Consider the following 21,926-nt stretch of genomic DNA (forward strand, 5'->3'; position numbering starts at 1 on the left):
GTAGCTAAGTCAGTCTTTTTCTTGAAGCATGTACTACCATTTTTATTTTCTCTAACAAATTAATAATTTGACAAATGCTCATGGTGTTATTGTCTCCAAAGCAATGCAATAAATAAGAAACATGTTTATAATACTCATAAAAAATGCTCAAGATAATTACATACTTTTCATAATGTCATAATAATCCCACTACAATTCCACAAAATGATCCTTAAGAAGTTGGAAAACATTTTGTTACCCGCGCCTGATTTTTTTTTGTTGGTCAATTTATCTGCGTCCAGTAGGATTACAAGATGCATATTGTTTTGTGAAAAAAAAAAAAAAAGAACACTTGTATATTAGTGTGAATTGGGAGCCAAGATGAGTAGCTACAGTTTTGATGAAATATGAATGAGAGATTCTCTGTTGGAATGCATTTGTTGTCACTGCTCAGAGATGTATAAAAAGTAGAATTAACAAGACTTAATGCCCCACGAAAGATCAGTTAATTCAGTTTACTTGTCACACAAGAAACTAGATATATCCATGCTACAGTTCTTCCCAATGTAAAGAACAGTGTTGAGAATAGGAATCTTGTGAGGGGTTTATCAGCTAGTAATCGGTAATGGACTTGCTTTTGAGTTTCTGCAGTATTTATTGCGTTTCTTGTGCCGAGAAACCAGATAATCGTGTGCATCTCAGTCTGCTTATTCCGCGATTACACTGAAAAATAGTCTCCTACTCATCCAAAAGAAAATCTACCAGTATTCAATTGATCAATGATCAATAAGCCAGAAAAAAGGAGGAGAGAGTAGCTAAAGAAGATGATGGACAAGGAAAATGTAACTAGCTGTTTACAATATGCTTGGTTGCATGCATATTTTGTGTATATACACTCGTATGTGCGATTCAGAAAATTGCTAACTAATTAGCCAGTGCCATTCTCTGTTCTGTGTCCTGATTTGCTGAAACAAAATGAGGAATCCAACCACCCTGCATTCTTTGCTCGTTCAACGTAATGTGTAAATTGTTTCTGGGCATCAGGAACATCCAAAGCCAAATCATCTAGAGACTCTGCAACTCTACCGAACCCCTTTGCCATTTGGTTCATTGTGATGAGTCCAGAGGCAAAACTTTCCTCCAGCAAAATCCAGAGTCTCTCGTTCTTCTTTTCCATAATCGTCACCAGAGCTTTTTTGACAACCTCATGGTTGAAAAATGGCATGCCTAACTCCTTCATGCAGCGGCAAGCCTCTCTTACATCCCCTCCAGACTCAAACTCTTCCAGCAACTTCCCAATCTTGTCCTTCACATCCTCAACTGCCCATCCAGGTCTGCCGCCACTACCCCAACACCTTAATATCCGTTCCCCAGAAAGCCGAGCCTTTAGCAATGACTTGGCCATTTTAAGGACCTTGCTCCCAATTGACTCTTGTGCCAAGCACTGACTTCCAATCTCTTCCAAGTTCTGTGGGGCTAGAACTTCGTCCACCACAGATCTAGCGAGAAACATTGCAATATCTTTGACAACTACTGGATTATCCAAAGCTGTGTCATCTGCAGATTCTATCAACATTACAAACCCATTTACAACATCATCAGCTGGAAAACACAGGGATGACAGTAAAATGGATGTCGTTTCCTTCTCTCTGTTCTTCCGATCCATTGCTAGAGTTATCAATCTTTTAACAAAGATAGCATTCAGCTCAGGTGAACAAGTACTATTCTCAGACTCTAGACTACTGTTTACTTCTGAGATGTCCCCAGATGAGAAGTACTCTTGAATAATAGATTGGGCCTTCGTCTTGAAAACTTTGGCAACACCATATTCTAATGATCACTATTCTGGTTGCAGAGAGAGTGATTTCAAAGATGAAGCACACAACCAACCCTCTGATGCTGCCTTGGAGATCAATGACTGCAATATACCCTGTGCATTTGGTATGTCGAGTGATAAGTCGTCAACATAGTCAATCATCCTACTGAAGCCTTTTGATACTTGACTTGAGTTTATTAAACCTTCTTCAGCAACTTCTTTCAGCAAATCTAGTAGCTGGCATTCAGCTTGACGCCTCTCCATTGCCATTACAAGAGCTCGTTTAACTATTTCATGGTGAAAAAAAGGAACTTTCAAATCCTTGATGCATCTGCACGCCTCTTTCTTGTCACCACTCACTACATACTCTATCAACAAATCATTTATCTTAGCTTTGACATCCTCCACAGTCATTTTCTTGCTACCTCCCCATCGCCGCTCAATGATTTCTGCACGGAGCGGGGTTGCTAAGTAGCCATTTTCAGCTCTTTTCAATACTTCAATCCCTTTCGAATCTTTGGGTAAATAGTTCAGTTGTTTCTTCAAGAAGGCAGGAGGAAGTATGTCATCAACCACAGCTCGGGCAATGAACAGTGCAAGAACATCAACTGTATCAGGTATATCCACAATGAAGTCATCCGCAGATTCTACCAATTTGCAGAACCCCTTGTAAACTTGTGGGGGGTCAATGTATTCCGCATATAGTCCAGATAAAAGAACAGCAGCCATTTCTTTTTCTTTGTCATGCCTATCTATCGCCTTAGAGACAAGCTTCTTTACAAAATAGTAGCTGTAGGTAGGCCTATCAAGCTCTCTAAGTTCATTTGCAGTCGAGGTAATGTCATCAGTAGCAAAGTATTCCTCCACTATTATTGTAGCTTTCTTTTTATGCTCCTCAAAATTGACCCTCTCTATTCTCGCATCGGAATTTTCACATTCCTGCAACCAATACACGTAATTGGTAAACACAATGAAAATAAGAAATCAATATTGAAGATGGCAAATAAACTGATCATTTTTCATATCAATATCCAAAAAGAGTTAAATATGAAGGTGTGAGTTGTTCAGTTACTTACCTCACTGCTATTGAAGTTTGGGTCATTCGGGTCAGCAGCAGTGTAACTGTCATCTGTATCAAGTAACCCTCCCCAGGTGCCTTTACCCCCAGAACCACCTGCATAATGATAATCTTCATAAAATTAAGAATAAAAATCTAATTTTGAATTTTGATATTCAGAACTCTTGCTTATTAACCATCAGATAATGGTGAATGCCTAGTCTTTTTTTTTCCTTCCATCTGAACATTCTATATATACTAAAAGCCGGTGGATTGGCACTGTTCATTAACAGTGTCGTTCCGGTTTCGTCCCTCATTTTCTTCATGGTTTTTCGGCTTTAGTGGGATTATGCAGTAAATTGTCCATTTTGCCCTTCATGATACGTGTTGCGCGTGCGTAGATATCGGCTTATCTAGGGAAGATGCTGGAAGCATCTTTCATTTCTCTCTTTCCTCTTCTTTTCTTCTCTCTGCTTTTCCGTCTCTCTTTGTGTTTGTCTGTGTTTCTGTGTGTATCTCGTTGTTTTCCTCGCTATCCGATCGTTTAGAAGGGTGGTTGGACTGTTTTTTTCTCGCTGTTCTCTGCGGGGGAATCGCAACGGTTTGGCTGCTTTGGTTGGTAAGAAAAATTTTCAATTGGTTGTTGTAAAATTTGATTCTTGCTAAGTGTTCTCTTTATTTTTTTTTTTGCTGATTTGCATGTAGATCTTTTGTCTGATTTCGTTTTTGGCTGCCGCAAACCTATATCTTCCAATTTTAGGGTTTTGTTGTGGGAGTTTGCAAACGCTTTCTGGATCAGGTATATAACTTATCTTTAAGCGTTTTTTTTTAATAATTTTTGCATTTTAACTAAAATTGAAACATTGCCGACGAATGGATATGGCTACGGTTATATAATTTATCTTTAACCTTTTTTCATATTTTTTGTGTTTAATTAAAATTTAAAAATTGTTAAGGAAGGATATAGCTGCGGTTTAAGGTTTAGACTAATTAATTTTATTGTTGTTCAGGTTTTTTTTGGGGAAATTTTTGGGTTTGGTTGTTCTGATTATCTGTGGTTTGATTTTTGTTCGGAATTTAAAAGAAGAAAAATGGCCATGATTAACTTTTGGGTTTTCTTTGTCTGTTCTGCATTTTAAAGTTTGAATTATGGATTTTTTTTGTATGTCAATCCTTAAATGATCACTGTATGGATTTTTTTTGTGTTTCGGCATATGCCCTTATTGGAATTTTGTGATTTGAGAATTGTAGAAGTTAGTAGCAATTCAAAACCCGTTAAATGGGATGAGAATTAGAGTGATTTGAAATCGGCGAGCAAGTATTTACTAAAGCTCAGCGGATTGGCATTGTTCATTAACAGTGCCAATCCGGTTTTGCTCCTGATCTAACGCACGGTTTTCAGCCCTTTAAAGATGCTACATGAATTGGCGATTTTGCCCCTTGGTAGAGTGAGTCTACATACGGGAAGGTGCTCGAACCCTCTCTCATTTTCTTCCGTTGTTGCTTTCGCCTGCTCTCTGTTTCTCTGCTTTTTTCCATGTTTGATCTTCGTGTTTCCTTGCTTCTCTGTTCATGTTGATCGTCTGCTGTCTGAAGAGGTGGGTTTTCTGGTTGATTGCGGTGTTTTTAGGTGGTTTGTCTATTTTATTCTTTTTCTCTTTTCTTTGATTAGGAAGAAAATTTGTAGATCGATTGGTGTAAAATTAAAATCTTTGCGTTTTTTTATTAGTTCTTTCCTATTTTTTTTCGTGTTTTTAGCATCGTTGTTTAATTTGATTGCATTTTTTGTTTCAAGAAATACTGATTTATCGATTTTAGGGTTTCTCTGTCCAATCTTGGAAACCCTTTTCGATTAAGGTGTGTGGGTTTTTTTATGTGGAATGTTTTCTGCTTTTTTCCGACATTTGTGTCTGGTTGTTCCATCTAATTGCATTTTTCGTTTTGGAAAATTTTGGTCTTTTAGGTTAGGGTTTTCCTGTACATCGATTGGTTGGTTGATGTAATATTGAAGTTTTTTCGTATTGCATTGACTGTTTCGTTGATTTTTTACTGTATTCAATGCCGTTGTCTAATGTGATTCAGTTTTTTCTTGCAGGAAATATTGGTGTTTGAAGAAATTAAGGCTTAGCAAAGTGTGAGTACCTATGCTTGAATTAATGTTGAAGTTTTGAGCTCAATTAGATTAAAGTGCATAGAACATCCATAGAAGTGGTAAAAGTTCTTCCCTCAATCAGCCTAATAGTAGTTAACATGTATGCTTACTTTTCAATTATTAAGAAACTGTACCTTCCAGTTGTATGAATCTCTAATGCATCAACATCATTTCTTCTGAGAAGTTCGGAGGTCACATAAGCATCTCTTATGTACGAGCACACTCTGCTATTATGAATTGGAGTGGTTCTTATTGTCTTTAAGTGATTCTTATCACAACAATTAGGGAAGAAATCCCTTTCTTTTAAATTGGATTATCCCAACCTGCATAAAATTGAGAGTCATGTTGATAAAATCTTTATCTTTATTATGCTGTTATTAAAAGTAGCCTTGAAATATTTTAAATTCGTTTTATATTTATTTGAGAAGTAATTATTTCTTTGTTTGCAATCATCTGCAGATTAATTTTGGTTGGAAAAAAAAAAAAATCTTTGCTGCATCTCAGTTCCTATTGTAATTTTAACTGCCAAGTTAGCTTTCAGCTGTCAAGTTTACAGACAATTGATTGTGTTTGTAAGTGCTTTTCACTTGGTTAATATTGTGTTCAAGATTATATTTCTTCCTTTTGTTTGACAATTGTCTGATTGTAGTTAATACTGTGGCTCTAAATTGTATATCAAATCATTCTTTTCAAATATTTCTTTACTTAAGTTATAATGTTGAGCTACTTTATGTTATAATTTTATAACTAGATAGTACATTATCATAAAAATAGAATGTTTTGTTTTTTTTTTATCAATGTTATCTATGCAGTATAGTCTTTTTGTTTTTTTTTTTTCCTTTACTCTGTATATTACCTTTTTATCTGAGAAGTTACTTTTAATTTTAGCTTATACATTTTAAACCCATCGGTTCCACGTTGTGTTAATCATGATTCTTGGAACCATAGATAGTTTTTATTTTTGTAGTTAATTGTGTTATCGTTTTTAGTAAAACTGTGAATATCATCGATAAATTATATGTAAAATGCTTTTTTATAGTCATATATTGTGTTATTAAAAAAGTTAGATGTTTGCAAAAACTGTCAATATCACGGAGTGATATTACAATTTTCTATTGTGGTAACAATTTTTGTTTTAGTTAACATATACATTTCTTTGAACAGGTGTATTTGTTAATTCTGTGTCACCCATTGTTTAAAAAAGTTTTAGGGCTCCTATTTTCTCACGATATATTTGATAATCTAGCCATCAATTTATATAATTTATGTATTAGTAAAAATCAATTGGTTTTTTTATTTTTTGTAATTTGTTTTTCATTGAGAATAAACATTGTTAATACTGTTGATCTTTGCAGTTTCCACTCAGCGTGGATAAGACAAGTAAGAAGTGATACTCCCATTGAAAACTTATCTGCAAAATAAATTTTGCTCTGTGGTTACATGTTGCATTGGTGCATAGTTTCACAACTGAACTATAAGAAGTAAGAATGTAGTTATCTTATTACTTTGTTAATTTTTAAATTTTTTTAAGTTCTATTTATTATTTGTTTTATATTTTGTTTCTTGCCATTTGTTGCTGAACTAAATTCTATTGTCCATTGTAATAATTGTTTGTTGTTTGCCTTTTTGAACAGATTGGCTATCGTATTTTCTAAAATTTCAATTGTTAAAGGTGAGCAATTTTAAATTTTAAATTATTTAGTTTTAAACTTTACTTTTTTTAATCTTCTTTTTTTTTTTTATAACTTTTTTTTTTTCCAGTCGCATTTTAAAATTTGGGTGATCTATTCTTTTTAATCATTATAGTATATATTTGTTTAATCTTCACATTATGTGTTTGTTGATACTTCTTTTTTTCATTTTTTGTCTTTTTTTCCAGCGTGGTTTGCACTAATTTGTTTTCAAATTTGTATTACAATTTGATTCCATCATGTCAAAAAGACTTGCAAATGCTTTAACAATTAATGATACAGAACACGAGAAAGAGTTTGTCAATAATCAATCCTATGTTTTATCTGAATATGACAGACAATTTAAAAGAGTGTAGAATAAGTTGTATACAAAACTATGTCGATGTTTTCTTATCTAAGAGTAGTCCAATTATTCAAGAAAACTCAGCCATTGACTACCAAGATGGTACTAGCACATCTTCTGTTCAACAAGATGTTGAAAACATAAGTTCTTCCAATATCAATGAATCACATTGCATGACTGTTGTTGAAAAAAATGTTCTCTTAAGAGATAAAAAGGGAAAAAAGGTTGTCAATGTATTAGACCAATCTACAAAAAATACTCAACAAACCCTTGATGATCAGAATAATAATCTTATGAACAAGGGTCAAGCATTTTTTCAAAAGAATAGAAAAGGTTAGTTCTTAATTTATGCATCTATTAATTTGATATATCATGAATTTCAATTTTCTAATTGCCTAAATAATATTATGCTCATTTTGTTTTGTTTTTGTATCTTTTTTTGTAGGAGTTGTTAAGGAATATGCGGACTTAGGAGATAAAAGTTATAAGTGTGTTCATTGTGGTGCTTATTTTTGGCTAAAAGAGTCTCTTAAACCAAAGTGTAAAAATGATCTACCTGTTTTCACTCTTTGTTGCCAACAAGGAAAAATTAAGTTTCCAAATCCAAAACCAGCACCACCATTTTTAGATTACTTACTTGATCCAACTAAAGGGCAAAAAAAATTATCATTTCGACAAAATATTAGAACTTATAACTCAATGTTTGCATTCACTTCAATGGGAGCCAAAGTTGATAACTCAATTAACAATGGATCAAGCCCTTATATTTTCAAAATCAGTGGTCAAGTTTGTCATTTAATGGGATCTCTTTTGCCTGTTGATAATGAGTCTCCAAAATTTGCTCAACTGTATGTCTATAATACATATAATGAGGTGGAAAATCGACTTAAAGTTTTTAATTCCAATGGAAACAATCAAAGCCTAGATCCAACAATTGTAGAAGGGTTAATCAAAATGTTTGATGCATCAAATGAATTGGTTAAACTTTTTCGAATGGCAAGAGATAAATTTGAAAACGATGGTCTTTCTTCATTAAAAATGACTTTGCTAGGCAGGCAATTAAATGATAGCAAACAATATGAGCAACCTACAACTGATGAAATAGGTGGTTTGATAGTTGGAGATATAGGATTGTATGATTCTAATCGAGATATTATTATAGAGTCTAAAAGTCACGAATTAAAACGTGTAACAAAGTTGAATCCTAAATTTATGTCTCTGCAATATCCAATTCTTTTTCCATATGGTGAAGATGGTTATAGACCAGATTTAAAATGGAATGAAAATTATAGAGGTAAAAAAACTAAAAGACAAAGAATACCAATGAGAGCTTTCATTGCTTATCAAATTCAAGAGCGAGAACCACCATTAAGTACATTGTTAAGAGGAGGAAGACTTTTTCAACAATATTTGGTCGATTCTTTTGCAACACTTGAAGAAGATAGATTAGATTATATTAGACAAAATCAAAAAAATTTGAGAAGTGAAGTTTATAAGGGGATATATGATGCATTCTCAAAAGGTGATACTGATGCAAATAATTTGGGACAAAAAATTGTATTACCTGCTTCATATACTGAAAGTCCTAGATATGTGATAAATAATTATCAAGATGCTATGGCTATTTGTAGAGAATACGGACATCCTGATTTGTTTATAACATTTACATGTAATGTTAAATGGCCAGAAATCACAAGAGAGTTTGAGAATAAGCCAGGATTCAAACCTGAAGATAGACTTGATATAATTTCTAGAATCTTCAAAATGAAGCTTGATCATATGATTGATTTCATCAAGTCCGGGAAGCCTTTTGGAGAAATTCAAGCAAGTAAGTTACTAAAACTCATTCTAGCAATTATTTCAAGCTTTTTAGTTTTCTTATTTATTATAAAATTCACTTTTATTCTTTTCTTTGTTTTCATTTTTTCCTCATGAACAGATGTTTGCACAGTTGAGTTTCAAAAAAGAGGTTTACCTCATTCTCATATGTTAATATGGTTGAAACCAAATGTGAAATGTTTTTGCGCATCAGATATAGACTCAATTATTTCTGCTGAATTACCTGATAAAAATTTGCATCCAAAACTTTATGAAACTGTTAATCAATTTATGATTCATGGTCCATGTGGTTGTATTAATCCAAAATCACCTTGCATGCGAGAAAATAAATGTTCTAAAAACTTTCCTAAGCCATATAAAAGCGAAACAATTTTTGACACAAATGGTTTTGCTGTTTATAAACGTCGTGAAGATGAAGAAAAATTTGTGATTAAAAACGGCATAAAAGTTGATAATAGATTTGTTGTTCCTTACAATGCAGAGTTATTACTAAAATATAATGCACATATAAATGTTGAATCCTGTTGTCAATCAATGCTTATAAAATATTTATTCAAATATGTAAATAAAGGTTCAGATAGAGCACGTTTAGTTTTTCAAGAAAATTTGAATGATGAGATTTTAGCATACCTCAATTGTAGATATATATCACCTTATGAGGCTGTTTGGAGACTATTTCAATATTTCATACATCATAGAGAGCCTTCTGTAGAGCGATTACCAGTTCATTTACCATTAGAACAAAATGTTGTTTTTACAGCTGATCAATCACTACAGTCAATCATTAATCAAAAAGCTTTTGAAAACACAATGTTAACAAGTTGGTTTGAATTGAACAAAAATTTTCCTAACGCGCGTGAACTAACTTATGCACAAATTCCCACAAAATTTTTGTATGATGTAAAGAAAAAAACTTGGAAGCCAAGAAAATATAAGGCATCAATTGGCAGAATAGCATATGTACATCCTGCATCTGGCGAATTATATTATTTGAGAATGCTTTTGAATTTAAAAAAAGGCGCCATTAGTTTTGAGGATTTAAAAACAATTAATGGTGTTGTACATTCTTCCTACCATTCTGCATGCAAATCATTAGGACTAATAGTTGATGATAAAGAATGGATTGAGGCTTTATCAAGTGCTGCACATATTGCATCGTCTGCTCAATTGAGACAATTGTTTGTCACAATAATTTTATTTTGTGATGTAGCAAATCCTCAAAATCTTTTTCATAGTCATTGGCAAAACATGTATGATGACATTTTATACAAATTACGAAAAACTTTTGCAATTCCAGATATGATTGTGCCAGAACATGAATTAAAAAATTCAGTGCTATTTGAATTAGAATTACTTTTTAATAATGCATCTACCTCTTTGAAAAAATATCATCTTCCCATGCCTAATGCAGAAAAAATGTTAGAAATTCAAAATAGGCTTTTGAGAGAAGAATTAAATTATGATTGTGAAGAACTTTATAAGAAACATGCACTTTTGAAATCACAGCTTAACCAAGGTCAAAAACATGTTTATGATTGTGTTTTAAATTCTGTGAATGCAAAAAAAGGAGGTCTATTCTTTGTTTATGGTCATGGAGGCACTGGAAAAACATTTTTATGGGATACAATTACAAGTAAGCTTAGATCAGACGGTAAAATTGTTCTAGCTGTTGCATCATCAGGAATAGCATCATTATTATTACCAGGTGGCAGAACAGCCCATTCTAGATTTAAAATCCCTTTGATTATTACTGATTCTTCAATTTGTTCAATAAAGAAAAAAACTCATCTTGCAGGATTAATTGAAAAAACAGATTTAATTATATGGGATGAAGCACCTATGAATCATAAATATTGTTTTGAAGCATTGGATAAATCATTTTCGGATATTTTGTCAAATTCACAAGCTTTCGATAAAAATGTTCCATTTGGTGGAAAAACTCTTTTATTGGGTGGTGATTTTCGACAAATATTGCCTGTTATTCCTGAAGGAACTAAAGAGGATATAATAAATGCTTCATTGAATAGTTCTTATTTATGGCCATATTTTAAAATTTTTCATTTGAAAAAAAATATGAGATTGTCAAAAAATGGACTGAGTATTGAAGAAAAAAATAAAATTAGTTCTTTTGCAAATTGGATACTACAAATTGGTAATGGACAAATTAATGATGCAAACAATGTGAATAATTCAATTGATAGGGATTCATCTTTGATTCAAATACCACAAGATTTGATAATTGATTGTTCTACAAATGCTATCCATTCAATTTTTTCTGCAACATACTTGAGTTTTGAAACTTTTTTTGACAATTTTGCTTATTTAAGGGAAAGAGCTATTATAACACCTCGAAATACAACTGTTACAAATGTGAATAATTATATAATTAATTTATTACGTAGACAACAACAAACATTTTTGAGTTATGATTCTTTATGTTCTTCAAATGCAAATGTTGAAAATCTTGAAATAATGTACCCCACAGAATTTTTAAACAAGCTTGAATTCAATGGTTTACCTGCACATAATTTGGTATTAAAAATAGGAATGCCTATTATGCTACTAAGAAACTTAAATCAGTCTTCAGGTTTGTGTAATGGAACTAGATTAGTTGTTACTCAATTATTTGATAGAATTATTGAAGCTAAAATTCTTACTGGTACTAATATTGGTCATAAAGTTTTCATACCAAGAATCACTCTTACAGCTACAATGACAATCATCTTCAAAAGACGTCAATTTCCAATTAGAGCATGTTATGCAATGACAATCAATAAAAGTCAAGGACAATCTCTTAAACAAGTTGGTTTATATCTTCCAGAACCTGTTTTTACACATGGCCAATTATATGTAGCATTATCAAGAGTGACATCAAGAGAAGGTTTAAAAATTTTAATAGAAAATGTAGAGAGTAGTGTTAAAAACTGTACTTTGAATATTGTTTTTAAAGATGTGTTACAAAATTTACAAGAAAATTAACCCAGTTCAGAGACTCTACACCTCTCACTTTCTCATCTCTCAAATCACTTCTCTCTCTTCCATCTCTCCCAATGTCTTCGTCTCTCGGCTTTCTTGCTCTATCTCTGTCGACTGAAATTTTGAGGTGATTTTCCAACCCTAAATTAATATATTCCATACCTTGATTTCATCTTAATTTATTGGGAATTGATCTACATATGTGTAGTATAGATAAATTTTTTCTTTAACTAATGTTATAGAATCCATAACCTATTTAGAAATACTGAGATGGAAAAGGTTACGGAAAAATTGCGAGGTAGAAATTCCATTATGAGTTCTCCGGCCGATTTGAGGTGAGTAGTACAAACTTTTATGTTAAATTGATTTGTTTTGGTTTTTCGGGATGCTTAATTTCATTTGCAAACAAGGTTGACCATAAAAAAGTTTCAGTTTTGTACCCATTATTCAATACTAGCTCAATAATCATAATGTTTCCTCTGACTTTGTTTATAAATTCTGATATATAATCATATTTTAGAGTTAGAGTTTTCTATTGGGGAAACTTTAGGACCCGATTGTCCTACATCGAAAAAATAGCAGCAGCTGATCTTATTTAAAATGAATCTAATTGAAGACATTAAGGATTGGGCACCTTCTACAAACTACAGTAGTATTACTCTTGATGAGGTCTATTTCATTTCCTCTATGCTGTCTCAATCTTCATAACTCACGTTTATGTGCATTTTTTGTCTGGTTCTTATTTCAAATGTATCTAATTGAATATTTATAACCAAAAGAATTAATTTTTCTAATTGCCCAACTTTACAGGTTTTGCATCATTGGAACATCAGGCCTATGTCATTGCTTTACCTAAGGTGGTTGAAATGTACATACAATATCTTAGCTTTTAGTTTTTTTCTTCTTTGGCTGCTTAGAGATTATGTGTCATGAGCCTGGCCTTTAATAGTTTAGGAAAAATTTTGCATCTCTTTGAAAGCTACGAATTCAACTTTTGGGTTCCTTCAACTCAGAATTTATAGATGTAACATTTCAAGGCTCATGTTGGTATGAAATTGTAATTCCTCATCCGTCATTACATTTTTTTGACAGGGATTTCAGTTCATAAAACAATAAACTGCATAAATTTGTAAAAGTCTACTTTTTTAGATGGTAAAATCTTAGATTGCCAATTGAGGATATAATTGCAATTTGAATTCAATCTGCTTTCCGTGCACATGTGATATGTATGTGTGCACTAAAATCTCCAAAATATAAAATTCCAGTTTCATTCTCTCCCTTAACAACGTTATTACTGAAGAAATTAAAGAATATTTTCAGTTCAGAGTATGAGTGCTATATGTGTTTGTTTCATTCCTAAAAATTATGGGACATAATTATGCAAAACTTAATTGATGATCGTATGAAAACTATGAAACAACTCTCTGTACAATTCTTTAAATCTGGTTCAGTTTTGTCTTAGGTATCCATACAATCATTATTTGTGAGATAATTAGTTCCATGGTCCAATTATGTTTTTTCCATGAGAATATTTCCATGTTGTAATAGAAGAATTGTCTAAAGTTCCTTAAACCTTTCATCTTTTATGTTTACCATAAAACAGATAACAATGCATGATAATGAATTACAAATTGTTTTTTATTTCTTACATTCAAATTTGGTTTTTATACTTTCTTCCTACGTATGACACCATTTTTCCATCGATGTCAACTAATTATTATATATTATAATTAATTGCCATAAAACTTTTTTTTAACACTTTGTTTTACAATTTTAGGAAGGAAAAAAAAATTGCTAATTCAGCAAGGAGCTTACAGTGCTGACAAATACATTTTCAAACAATGAAGAGGCAAACATTCAAAGGTATGTGAAATTAATTAATACTTTATTAATTTTGTTTTGTTAATGCTTTACGTTTAATTACAATTTTTACTAAGCTTTCTCTTCAGAGGAATTAGCTATTACTAATATATATACAAACCATCTTCTTTTCACATGATCTAAATACATGACAAATTACTTGCTTGCATATTGAAAGGCTAAATTGAACATCCAAAAGTATAAAAGTAGACATTTTCACTAGAGATATACCATGTCCACATATTTTAATCTAATATGTTCTTTCACAGATTTACAAAATATGGACAGGATTTATCTTGAATGGAAGGATGTCTGTTTATACTTCCAAATGTTAGCCTTAAACCTTTTGCTAGACAAACAAATAATTAACCATGTATTCACAATAAGTTAGAAGAAGAAAGTATCTATATAAATTGGTAATAGTTAATTCCTCTGAAGAGAAAAGACGGAAATGATGATTCTTACTCCATATAATTAAACCTAAGTTTACCAATTTACATAAATCTGATCCGTCTTAGATCGCCAACATTTAACTTTGTTTTAAAAATTATAATATTGCCAAATAAACTACTATTTAATCATAGCATGATTTGCAATACTTTTCTAAGTCTTATATAACACTATCACTAAATATATTTTATTGCAAAAGACATCAATTTTCATTTTTGTTGTACTAAATTGCAACAAATTTATATTTTCTGAAACGTTATTCAAATTCTCATCCCAGGTATGCATCCAATTTCACTGACTCTTTATTTGTATAAATTAAAAAATTACCAAATGCAATGGATAGTCGGGGGCTAAGAATTCACAGTGTTAGTCTTTTTTTTTTTTTCATCTAAGGTTGTCTTTCAATTTTTATTTTAGATTTTTCCTAATTTGGATAAAACCCTAACGATTTCGTTTTGCTGTCAGTATATACATGCTTATTTAGAATCAAATGACACAACTTTATATTTACAATTATATTTTGTTTCTAATAGCTTATATAAGTTTATCTTCGTTTTCCTATAACATCGTATCGTAGCATGGTGTAATCATATTCAATATAATTGAACAAACTGTTATCGACCGGTTAATGCCAATTTAAACACTTCTAATAAGTTACAGTTACATTTATTATCTCGAATTTCAACATCAAATGTATATTTTTTTACTTCAAATATTTCGTTAATTATTAATAATCGTTTTGACGTGTTATATACTCACACTCATAAAAGCAGTTATCCTCTTATACATAATTCTTCACCACAAATTTATATCACTATTAAAACACTTCTAACCTTAATTTATAATTACTGCAGTATGTTCTATGTGCACATCATTTTCTTCTTCAGTTTCTGTTGTTTTTTGTTCTCTGAGTTGTACATGTTACCGGTGTTCACAACTAAAATCAATTACACAGACTTGACTACAGGTATGCCGCAACTTACATCACTTTCTGCCAACACTCTACTTCTTTTTCTTATTATATTTTCTGTGTTTAAATAGCATGAACATACTAAAAACCTGTTAATTACAAACTATCCATTACAAGTTTGCATTGATTGTTTTCTTCTTTTATGTCCAGTAGTTTTAAGACCCGCAGCAACGCGCGGGCACTATTGCTAGTTATTTCTATACTAAAACCCAAACTCTGGTGCACTGTTCACGGACAGTGCGAGGACGAAAATGCCCCCCAATTGGTCTTCAGCGTTTTCTTTTTTCACAGTAAAATGGCGGTTTTGTCCTCCCAGACCACGCGTCTCTCATCAGTGTGCCTCTAGGTTCGATCTTCTTTTTCTGTTCCTTGCTTGGCGCGCGTCCATCATCGCTGCCGTTTCTGTTTCAGTTCTCTGCTTTTTCTTTCTTTGCTTTCCATTTCTCTTCTCTCTCTCGCCGTCTTCTCAGTGTTTTGCAAGCTTTTCTCCCTTTGTCTTTGTCGCCATGGTCTCCATCGCTCTCAAACTTGCGTTTCTATCCCTGTCAAATTTTGGCTCACTGGAAAAATCTGAAGTAGTTTAAGCTTCTTCAGCTTTTTGATTTGGATTGAAGATGATTTTAAGCCAAAAAGGTTAACGTTTTCTGGTAAGTTCTTTGAATCCTACATCTCGGAGTTCCTTTTTTTTTTTTTTTTTTTTTTTAAATCTATGGTTTGTGTTTTCTTCAATTTTAAAATATTAAAAATTGAATCTTTTTTTTTTTTTTTGGGTAATATTTTTCATTAGATTATGCTATGGGTTCTGATGAGGCTTTGAATTGGGTTTGAGAGTTTTGATTTAATGAGAGAGATGGAGTATACACGGAGACAGGGAGTTAGGTCATTTGAAGAAATCGAGATTAGGGTGAGAGAAAAACGGGAGAGAAGGGGTAGCAGATTAAATTTTGATTTTATAATTTTGGGGGTTTTGTGTTTAAATTTTGCGTTTGTAATTTTGGGGTTTTGTGTGTGCTCTTGGATACGATTGAGTTTTCAATTTCAGGAAACGGTGGTGTTGCAATTTTGGGGCTTTCATGTGCAACCTTGGAACCACTTTGTGCTCAAGGTTTATAAAAGGTATGAAACCCCTGGCGTTTGCTGATACGTTTTTTTTACTTTCTTAGTATGGCCTTTAAATTTTTTTGGTAGTTTCTGTAGATATAGCCTACAAATGTTGACCCGAAGGTTGGACATAATCATTACTTCCTATTACAATTTATTAACGTTAATTCAATTAACAAAAGTTGATTGGAATCTGACAATGATCTAGATATTTGCATGGGTGAGAGAATCTCGCTGACATTTTTCGATATTTAGATGGGATTTGTGTATGAATTTTGTTTTTGTAATTTTGGGTTTTGTTTATATTGTTAGATTCGTTGTCTGCGCGTATCATTTGCTTCTGTTTTTCGTTTCAGGAGACGTTACTCTTCGTTTTTTGGGGCTTTTGTGTGAAGTTTTCGAAGCCCTTTGTGCTCAAGGTAAATAATTTTGGTTTTTTCCTTTGAGGCTTTTGTGGAACAATTTTTTTTGTTTTTTGTTTTTGTAATATTGTGATAGTTTTATTTTGTATGTTGTGAAAGTTGATTGTTTGAGAAACTGAGTAACTGTGTATTTGTTTGTAGTTATGGTATGAGACGTGATATAAATTGAACAGGGTGAGATAAGGTATTTAGGTATCACAACAATTGATCGTGAAAAACTATTAACAAACTACATTTGAAACATTCATTCCTTTATGTTATATGTGGTGGTTCCAAGCTTGAGTTCTTTTTCCATGCAGCCTTCTGTTAACCAATACGGGTCTATTCATTCTGGTAATGCTACAAATGGATAAATCACATCAGAGCGTCTGCTACCCCTTTGTTACCTGATTTCATGGATTCATATATGTGCTATCTCCATAACTATTATCTGTCTGCTGCCTATTACTATGGAGGTAAAACTTATGGGTGAAGTCTTTGCTTTAGATTGGTTTATTTATGGATTGTCAGATTCTTCTTTAAATTCATGTATATTTTTTATATCAAAATTCATGTGTGTGATATGAATGGTTTTGTGAATTTCTTTTAGGCTATGATGAGACTAGCAACAACTGGGAGGACTACTTGAGATATGTAAATCCTGAGGGAGTATAAATGATTTCTGTAAGTTCCTCTTCCAACTTCACAATTGTGAACAGGGTAGTCATTACAAGCTTCCAGTGATAGTTGTCTAACGCTTCGAAGGCAGCTCTCTAAAATTTAAATTATCTTTCTGAGTTTTCTTTTCTTCTAATTACATAAAATTGATATTTTTTTTATATAGTTATTTATTTGTCATATGCTCTGGTATATCGATTTCTTTTTTTCTCAAAATTTTTGCTTCGTTTTATATAATGCATAGAAAGGAGGAACGCCCAAACTGGAGGTCAGTCAAGCATGACATCCTTTCTATAGACCTGAGGTCAGTCAAACATGTGTTATATGTGTATAGGTAGAGTTTCCATTGCTTGATTCTCCTCTGCTTATATCACTTTATTTGGTACCAATTTTAGGGGAAATTATGAGACATGGAAATTGTTGCCAAATGCGAGGACATAAAGTTGTCTATTTGCAAAATTACGATGAAGTGGCACAAGGACCCTAAGTTGGTATGTTCAAGTAGATTACCTGATCTCCTTAGTTGGGTTTAGGTTTAATGCTCAGTGGTATGTTGTGCTTCTGCTTCTTTTTAATTATCGAGGATATGCAGAGATCACAAATGAAAAGATTGTATTTGCTGCGTTGATGCATTGTTGAGCCAGAGACGCAAAAGGAAGGATGTATTCAATCTCAAGATCTGTGAGCTTTCACTTCTTAATTTTATTATTATTAATTTTGTTTGCTCTTTGAAATTTGAATGTATTAGTTTTTTAATTTTATTGGGATTAGTTTACCTGAGATGGGTTTTGGCTATATTTTTAGATTATGAAATTTAATGTTAATTGATTTTCTAGGAAAAATGTGAGACTCAGAGTATGTTAAAAGGCTGAAACATTGCATAAAGTGGTTCCAAGAGCTTGAGGAAAGCTACTTATTAGAGCGTGAGAAGTTAGAGAATTTGATTCTGTTATTCGTAGACCATTCTGCCAAATCTCTGAGTTTGAAGCAGATCAATTTTTACATTTTTATGTTTAGTTTTAGGAAGAAATGAAAATGAGTTTTGCCTTTTTTGAGTGTTTCGTTAGTACTAGCTTGCTGCATATGCTATTCTCTGGGTGTAAATATAATTATCTAAGCAAGCTCACTTATTTTTTGAACTCTTTAACTGATTTGTGGCTGCAACAAGAATTTTTTTTTGGATTTTTTCCAGTCTTTTAAACAGTATTAGGTTTCTGTCCTACATGTCACCAGGCTTATTCTTTTTTCAATTCACATTAATCACGAATTTATAGTTGATTGGATTTCATTTTGACTGCTGTAAATGGGTTTTCATCAGCATGTCTGACATGATAAAATCATGTCTTTTGGATTAATTCAAACAATGTAAACATTTCATTTGTATTCTTGATCGTTGTTAATATTATAGTTACATGTCTAACGAAAAAGGATTTCTTTTAATGAATAATATGTGTCATTACCCAAAATGAGTTACCTTTGCTCAGAGTTTGCTGTTTAGCATGTTATGTTCCTAGGTAACATGCATCTGAAACTCTTTGTGCAGAAGAAGATATCTCATTACAACCACCTCAATCCAACAAAACTTTTCACTCTTAAAACATTATTTGAACTCTCAGCTCAAGTAAGTCCTCAGTTTCCATATACTTTTTATTTCTTAATATCTACGTGGTTTTCATAGTTTTTAACCTTTAAATCACGTAACTTTATATTTACAACTATATTCTTTCTAATTGTTTGTATAGATTTCTTTTTTGCTCACTGCGAGATGATGTCATGGCGTGGTTTAGTGGTGTTGAATATAATTGGAGAAACTGATTCTTCAATCTACTCATGCTGTAGGATTTCAAAGTTGAAACCCACTTACTTTCAATCTTTTCGAACAAATTCACTTTGTAAAGTAACAAAACAATGATATTCCTAAAGGAAATAAAATTGTTTGCTTTGCTGAGGTAGATTAATCCATGCTATAGTGCATTTTGAAACCTAAGTTATGGATGCATCAGTTTCAATTTAAACACATCTAGAAACTTAGGGATACATTTATTGGCTCACATTTGTATGTTGCTGGAAATTTAAAGATCTGTTGATGATACTAGATTTAACTTTGGTAACTTTTCAAACATAATTACCCATACAATTTCTAATCCCGCAGCAACGCGCGGGCATCACTTTCTAGTAATCTACTAAAACCATTTCAATTATAGAGCCGTTGAATCCAAAGGAAGAGAACTTTCCAAGGCACACGTCAGGTAACAATATGTAGCTATACGACATTGTCTAAAATGTTATTCCCTAGTGCTTCTTGCTAGGAATTATATATAGCGAAAGAATGCTTTCAACCAGAATCCATGAGAAAATTTCGAAAGTGTAGTTTACCCTTTTCAGGACACCCATCAACCGCAGAATGTGAATGTCTATGATGCTTGAGTGGAGTTCCTTTTCCATGTTTCCCCTGAGACTTTGGAGACTTTGGAGACTTTGGGGTCTTTGAAGATTTAGGGGACTTTAGGGACCTTGGAGAAACGGGCAATGGAGATGCAGATAATGGATCTGCACTTTCTGAAGCAGATCGGTTAAGCTCCCGATGCTCCTTTGATACAAACCCATCACTGAAGTCCATTCTGCTTATCTTTTGAACTCAAGCCTACTCACTCAATAGTTTTCAAGAGGCAACATATAATACATTCAGTTTGTGATGGGTAAAACGGAACAAATTGCAAGCTCTCTGCTGTGATCACCAGCACCAATTCCCCAATATGTTTACTATGTTGTTAATCTATTATTTCTACGGAGAACGCCTCAAAATTAAGAATCAATTAGAGCCTGTTTCACAAGAAGAAAAAAACAATTCAATGGTCAATAATACCAAGACATCTTTAGCAATTGCTCCATATCTAACAACAATCGAGTTCATACGCAGACTACTCAGGTGATTAACGAATATGTGAAAGAATAATGAGAATAAGGTATAGAATGTGTTGAATCACTTAGCCAAGTATTCACCAGCGCAATTACACAATATTTAGACAAGACGTCCCTTCGATACTTGAGACACAAGAAACGTACAAGTACCATGAAATCTTTACATATAATACACAAGATTCACCATTAAATGAATTCTCCTGAGAAAGTTTAAAATCAACATCACCTCACTTTCTTCCTGCCAATGCCATGTTGGGAAGGAAGAAAATGCAGGTCTGCAACAAATTCAAGAAACACACAGTTAATAAGTAATCAGAAACTAAAGAGCAATTGCGCAAACAAATAAGATATATAGATGGAAAAATGAGAATAAAAGCAAAAATCAAAGATATATAACCATGATCAGAAATCGAAATCGAAATCAAGAGGCAGTTTGCTTGTCCTTGGGGGTTGATTGATCGAGTGGAAGAAGTGGGGTGGATGGTTTTGAGAGAAGACAATGTCAAGAGGCGGTCGCCAAAATTGTAGGGCGTTAAAAGCCGTTGGCATTCAACGCGAAACTTGAGGAAATGTCCGTCTCATCCAACGGCTCACCGCACCTCTCCTTGTTTTCTGCCTTTTGAAACGGGAAATAAAGGAAAAGGGACCGGGAGAGCCATGCGAGGGATAGATGGGGTCCGAATTCTACACTGCCACAATGTGCCGGAATAACGGGGGTGCTTCTACTTCTATTTGTACCCAATATTTGTTTCTTTCTACGTAACTTATATTGCACGAATACACGACATCCTAATAAATATCCTAATTTTAATGATTGAGTTTAGACATTTGGTTTCGGATTGTGACCAAATAAATTGGGTTAGATTACGTATAAATCTATTAGAAAACTCGACAATGACCCTTATATTCTTACTCTTTCGTGCATAATAGCTTCACATTCTTAGAGCGTGTTCATACTTCAATCATGCTCTTGATCATTACTTTGCACGAACCTAGTATCAAAGACAAATATTTTGATTCTGAGCTGACATAACTTTGTTAGTTTTATGATATGTAATTATAGTTACTTTTGTGATATGGTATTATATGAATCCTTCTGTCAAGATAAAGTAGATCGTTAGTTTATGAAGAATCGAAAATGATAGGTTTGGCCTGTAAATAATACGAACTTAGTCTTTTAAGTTTCTAGATAACTATACATATCTCTCAACTCAATCACAAGAGTTCGAGTGTCGGGTCATTTGACATGATTAATCAAATTGGTTGAGTTAGGGTTGACTAGAATTCGGGATGGACACAAAGTGAGGAATAGAGAGCTGGAAATTTTGAAATTGAAGATCTATCATGTGAAGAATCATGGTAACTGTGAGAATGTGAGGACAAAGATAGGTGAGTGACCAAACTATGCAAAGGGCTTATAAGAGATTGAGTTACTCTCCATATTGTCAATTAGTTTTATGGTTGAACTTTAGCTTTATTTATGGTATCCGAGTAGGTTGACCCACGTGTAAAGCCCAACGGCCACATGTGCTCACATTACCTTGTTTATATTGTCCACATGTTAGGCTTGAAAATTCGCCACAGGTGAGGGGGCGTGTGAGAATGTGAAGACAGTCCCACATTGGTGAGGAAACAATCCATACAAGGGCCTATAAGATGGGGGACTATTCCCTATATAACATATTGTTAAT

At 32.9% G+C, this 21,926-nt stretch overlaps 2 protein-coding genes, 1 long non-coding RNA gene and 1 pseudogene across 12 annotated transcripts; 2 read left to right on the forward strand and 2 right to left on the reverse strand.

The window, feature by feature from the left end:
• Positions 1 to 663: 663 nt before the first annotated feature.
• LOC148693381 (MA3 DOMAIN-CONTAINING TRANSLATION REGULATORY FACTOR 2-like) lies at positions 664 to 20,695 on the reverse strand. Of its 2 annotated transcripts, XM_088678381.1 has the most exons (5): positions 20,633 to 20,680; positions 20,462 to 20,510; positions 19,690 to 20,136; positions 2,872 to 2,969; positions 664 to 2,734 (listed from the first exon to the last, which is right to left on the reverse strand). In XM_088678381.1, exons 3-5 carry the CDS (start codon positions 19,931 to 19,933, stop codon positions 1,820 to 1,822), a joined length of 1,257 nt encoding a protein of 418 aa, XP_088534507.1. In that variant the 5' UTR covers positions 19,934 to 20,136; positions 20,462 to 20,510; positions 20,633 to 20,680; the 3' UTR covers positions 664 to 1,819. The 2 variants fall into 2 exon arrangements, with proteins under 2 accessions (XP_088534507.1, XP_088534508.1); XM_088678382.1 differs by having other exon boundaries at positions 19,690 to 20,695.
• LOC148693382 (MA3 DOMAIN-CONTAINING TRANSLATION REGULATORY FACTOR 2 pseudogene) lies at positions 908 to 1,645 on the reverse strand (annotated as a pseudogene).
• On the forward strand, positions 3,125 to 15,252 carry LOC137738227 (uncharacterized). Of its 3 annotated transcripts, XM_088678390.1 has the most exons (9): positions 3,125 to 3,471; positions 4,948 to 5,063; positions 5,464 to 5,576; positions 6,360 to 6,485; positions 6,639 to 6,676; positions 8,726 to 8,866; positions 12,664 to 12,710; positions 13,631 to 13,716; positions 15,018 to 15,252. In XM_088678390.1, the coding sequence occupies exons 4-8, from the start codon at positions 6,445 to 6,447 to the stop codon at positions 13,649 to 13,651; spliced, it is 288 nt and encodes a 95-aa protein (XP_088534516.1). In that variant the 5' UTR covers positions 3,125 to 3,471; positions 4,948 to 5,063; positions 5,464 to 5,576; positions 6,360 to 6,444; the 3' UTR covers positions 13,652 to 13,716; positions 15,018 to 15,252. The 3 variants fall into 3 exon arrangements, with proteins under 3 accessions (XP_088534516.1, XP_088534517.1, XP_088534518.1); XM_088678391.1 differs by lacking the exon at positions 5,464 to 5,576; XM_088678392.1 differs by lacking the exons at positions 3,125 to 3,471; positions 4,948 to 5,063; positions 5,464 to 5,576; ... (1 more) ...; positions 6,639 to 6,676; positions 8,726 to 8,866 and adding exons at positions 11,263 to 12,188; positions 12,404 to 12,522.
• On the forward strand, positions 15,413 to 19,265 carry LOC137735538 (uncharacterized). 7 transcript variants are annotated; one of them, XR_015952564.1, is made up of 11 exons: positions 15,413 to 15,780; positions 16,176 to 16,249; positions 16,591 to 16,653; positions 16,798 to 16,840; positions 16,956 to 17,111; positions 17,246 to 17,319; positions 17,558 to 17,617; positions 17,709 to 17,804; positions 17,906 to 17,994; positions 18,812 to 18,934; positions 19,056 to 19,265. It is a non-coding gene; the product is annotated as an uncharacterized LOC137735538 (long non-coding RNA). The 7 variants fall into 7 exon arrangements; XR_015952563.1 differs by having other exon boundaries at positions 15,415 to 15,780; positions 16,798 to 16,848; positions 18,857 to 18,934; XR_015952561.1 differs by having other exon boundaries at positions 15,416 to 15,780; positions 18,857 to 18,934.
• Positions 20,696 to 21,926: the final 1,231 nt, after the last annotated feature.

The sequence above is a fragment of the Pyrus communis genome, chromosome 10, assembly GCF_041283825.1.
Source record: "Pyrus communis isolate YQ-2024b chromosome 10, ASM4128382v1, whole genome shotgun sequence".
Taxonomy (NCBI): domain Eukaryota; kingdom Viridiplantae; phylum Streptophyta; class Magnoliopsida; order Rosales; family Rosaceae; genus Pyrus; species Pyrus communis.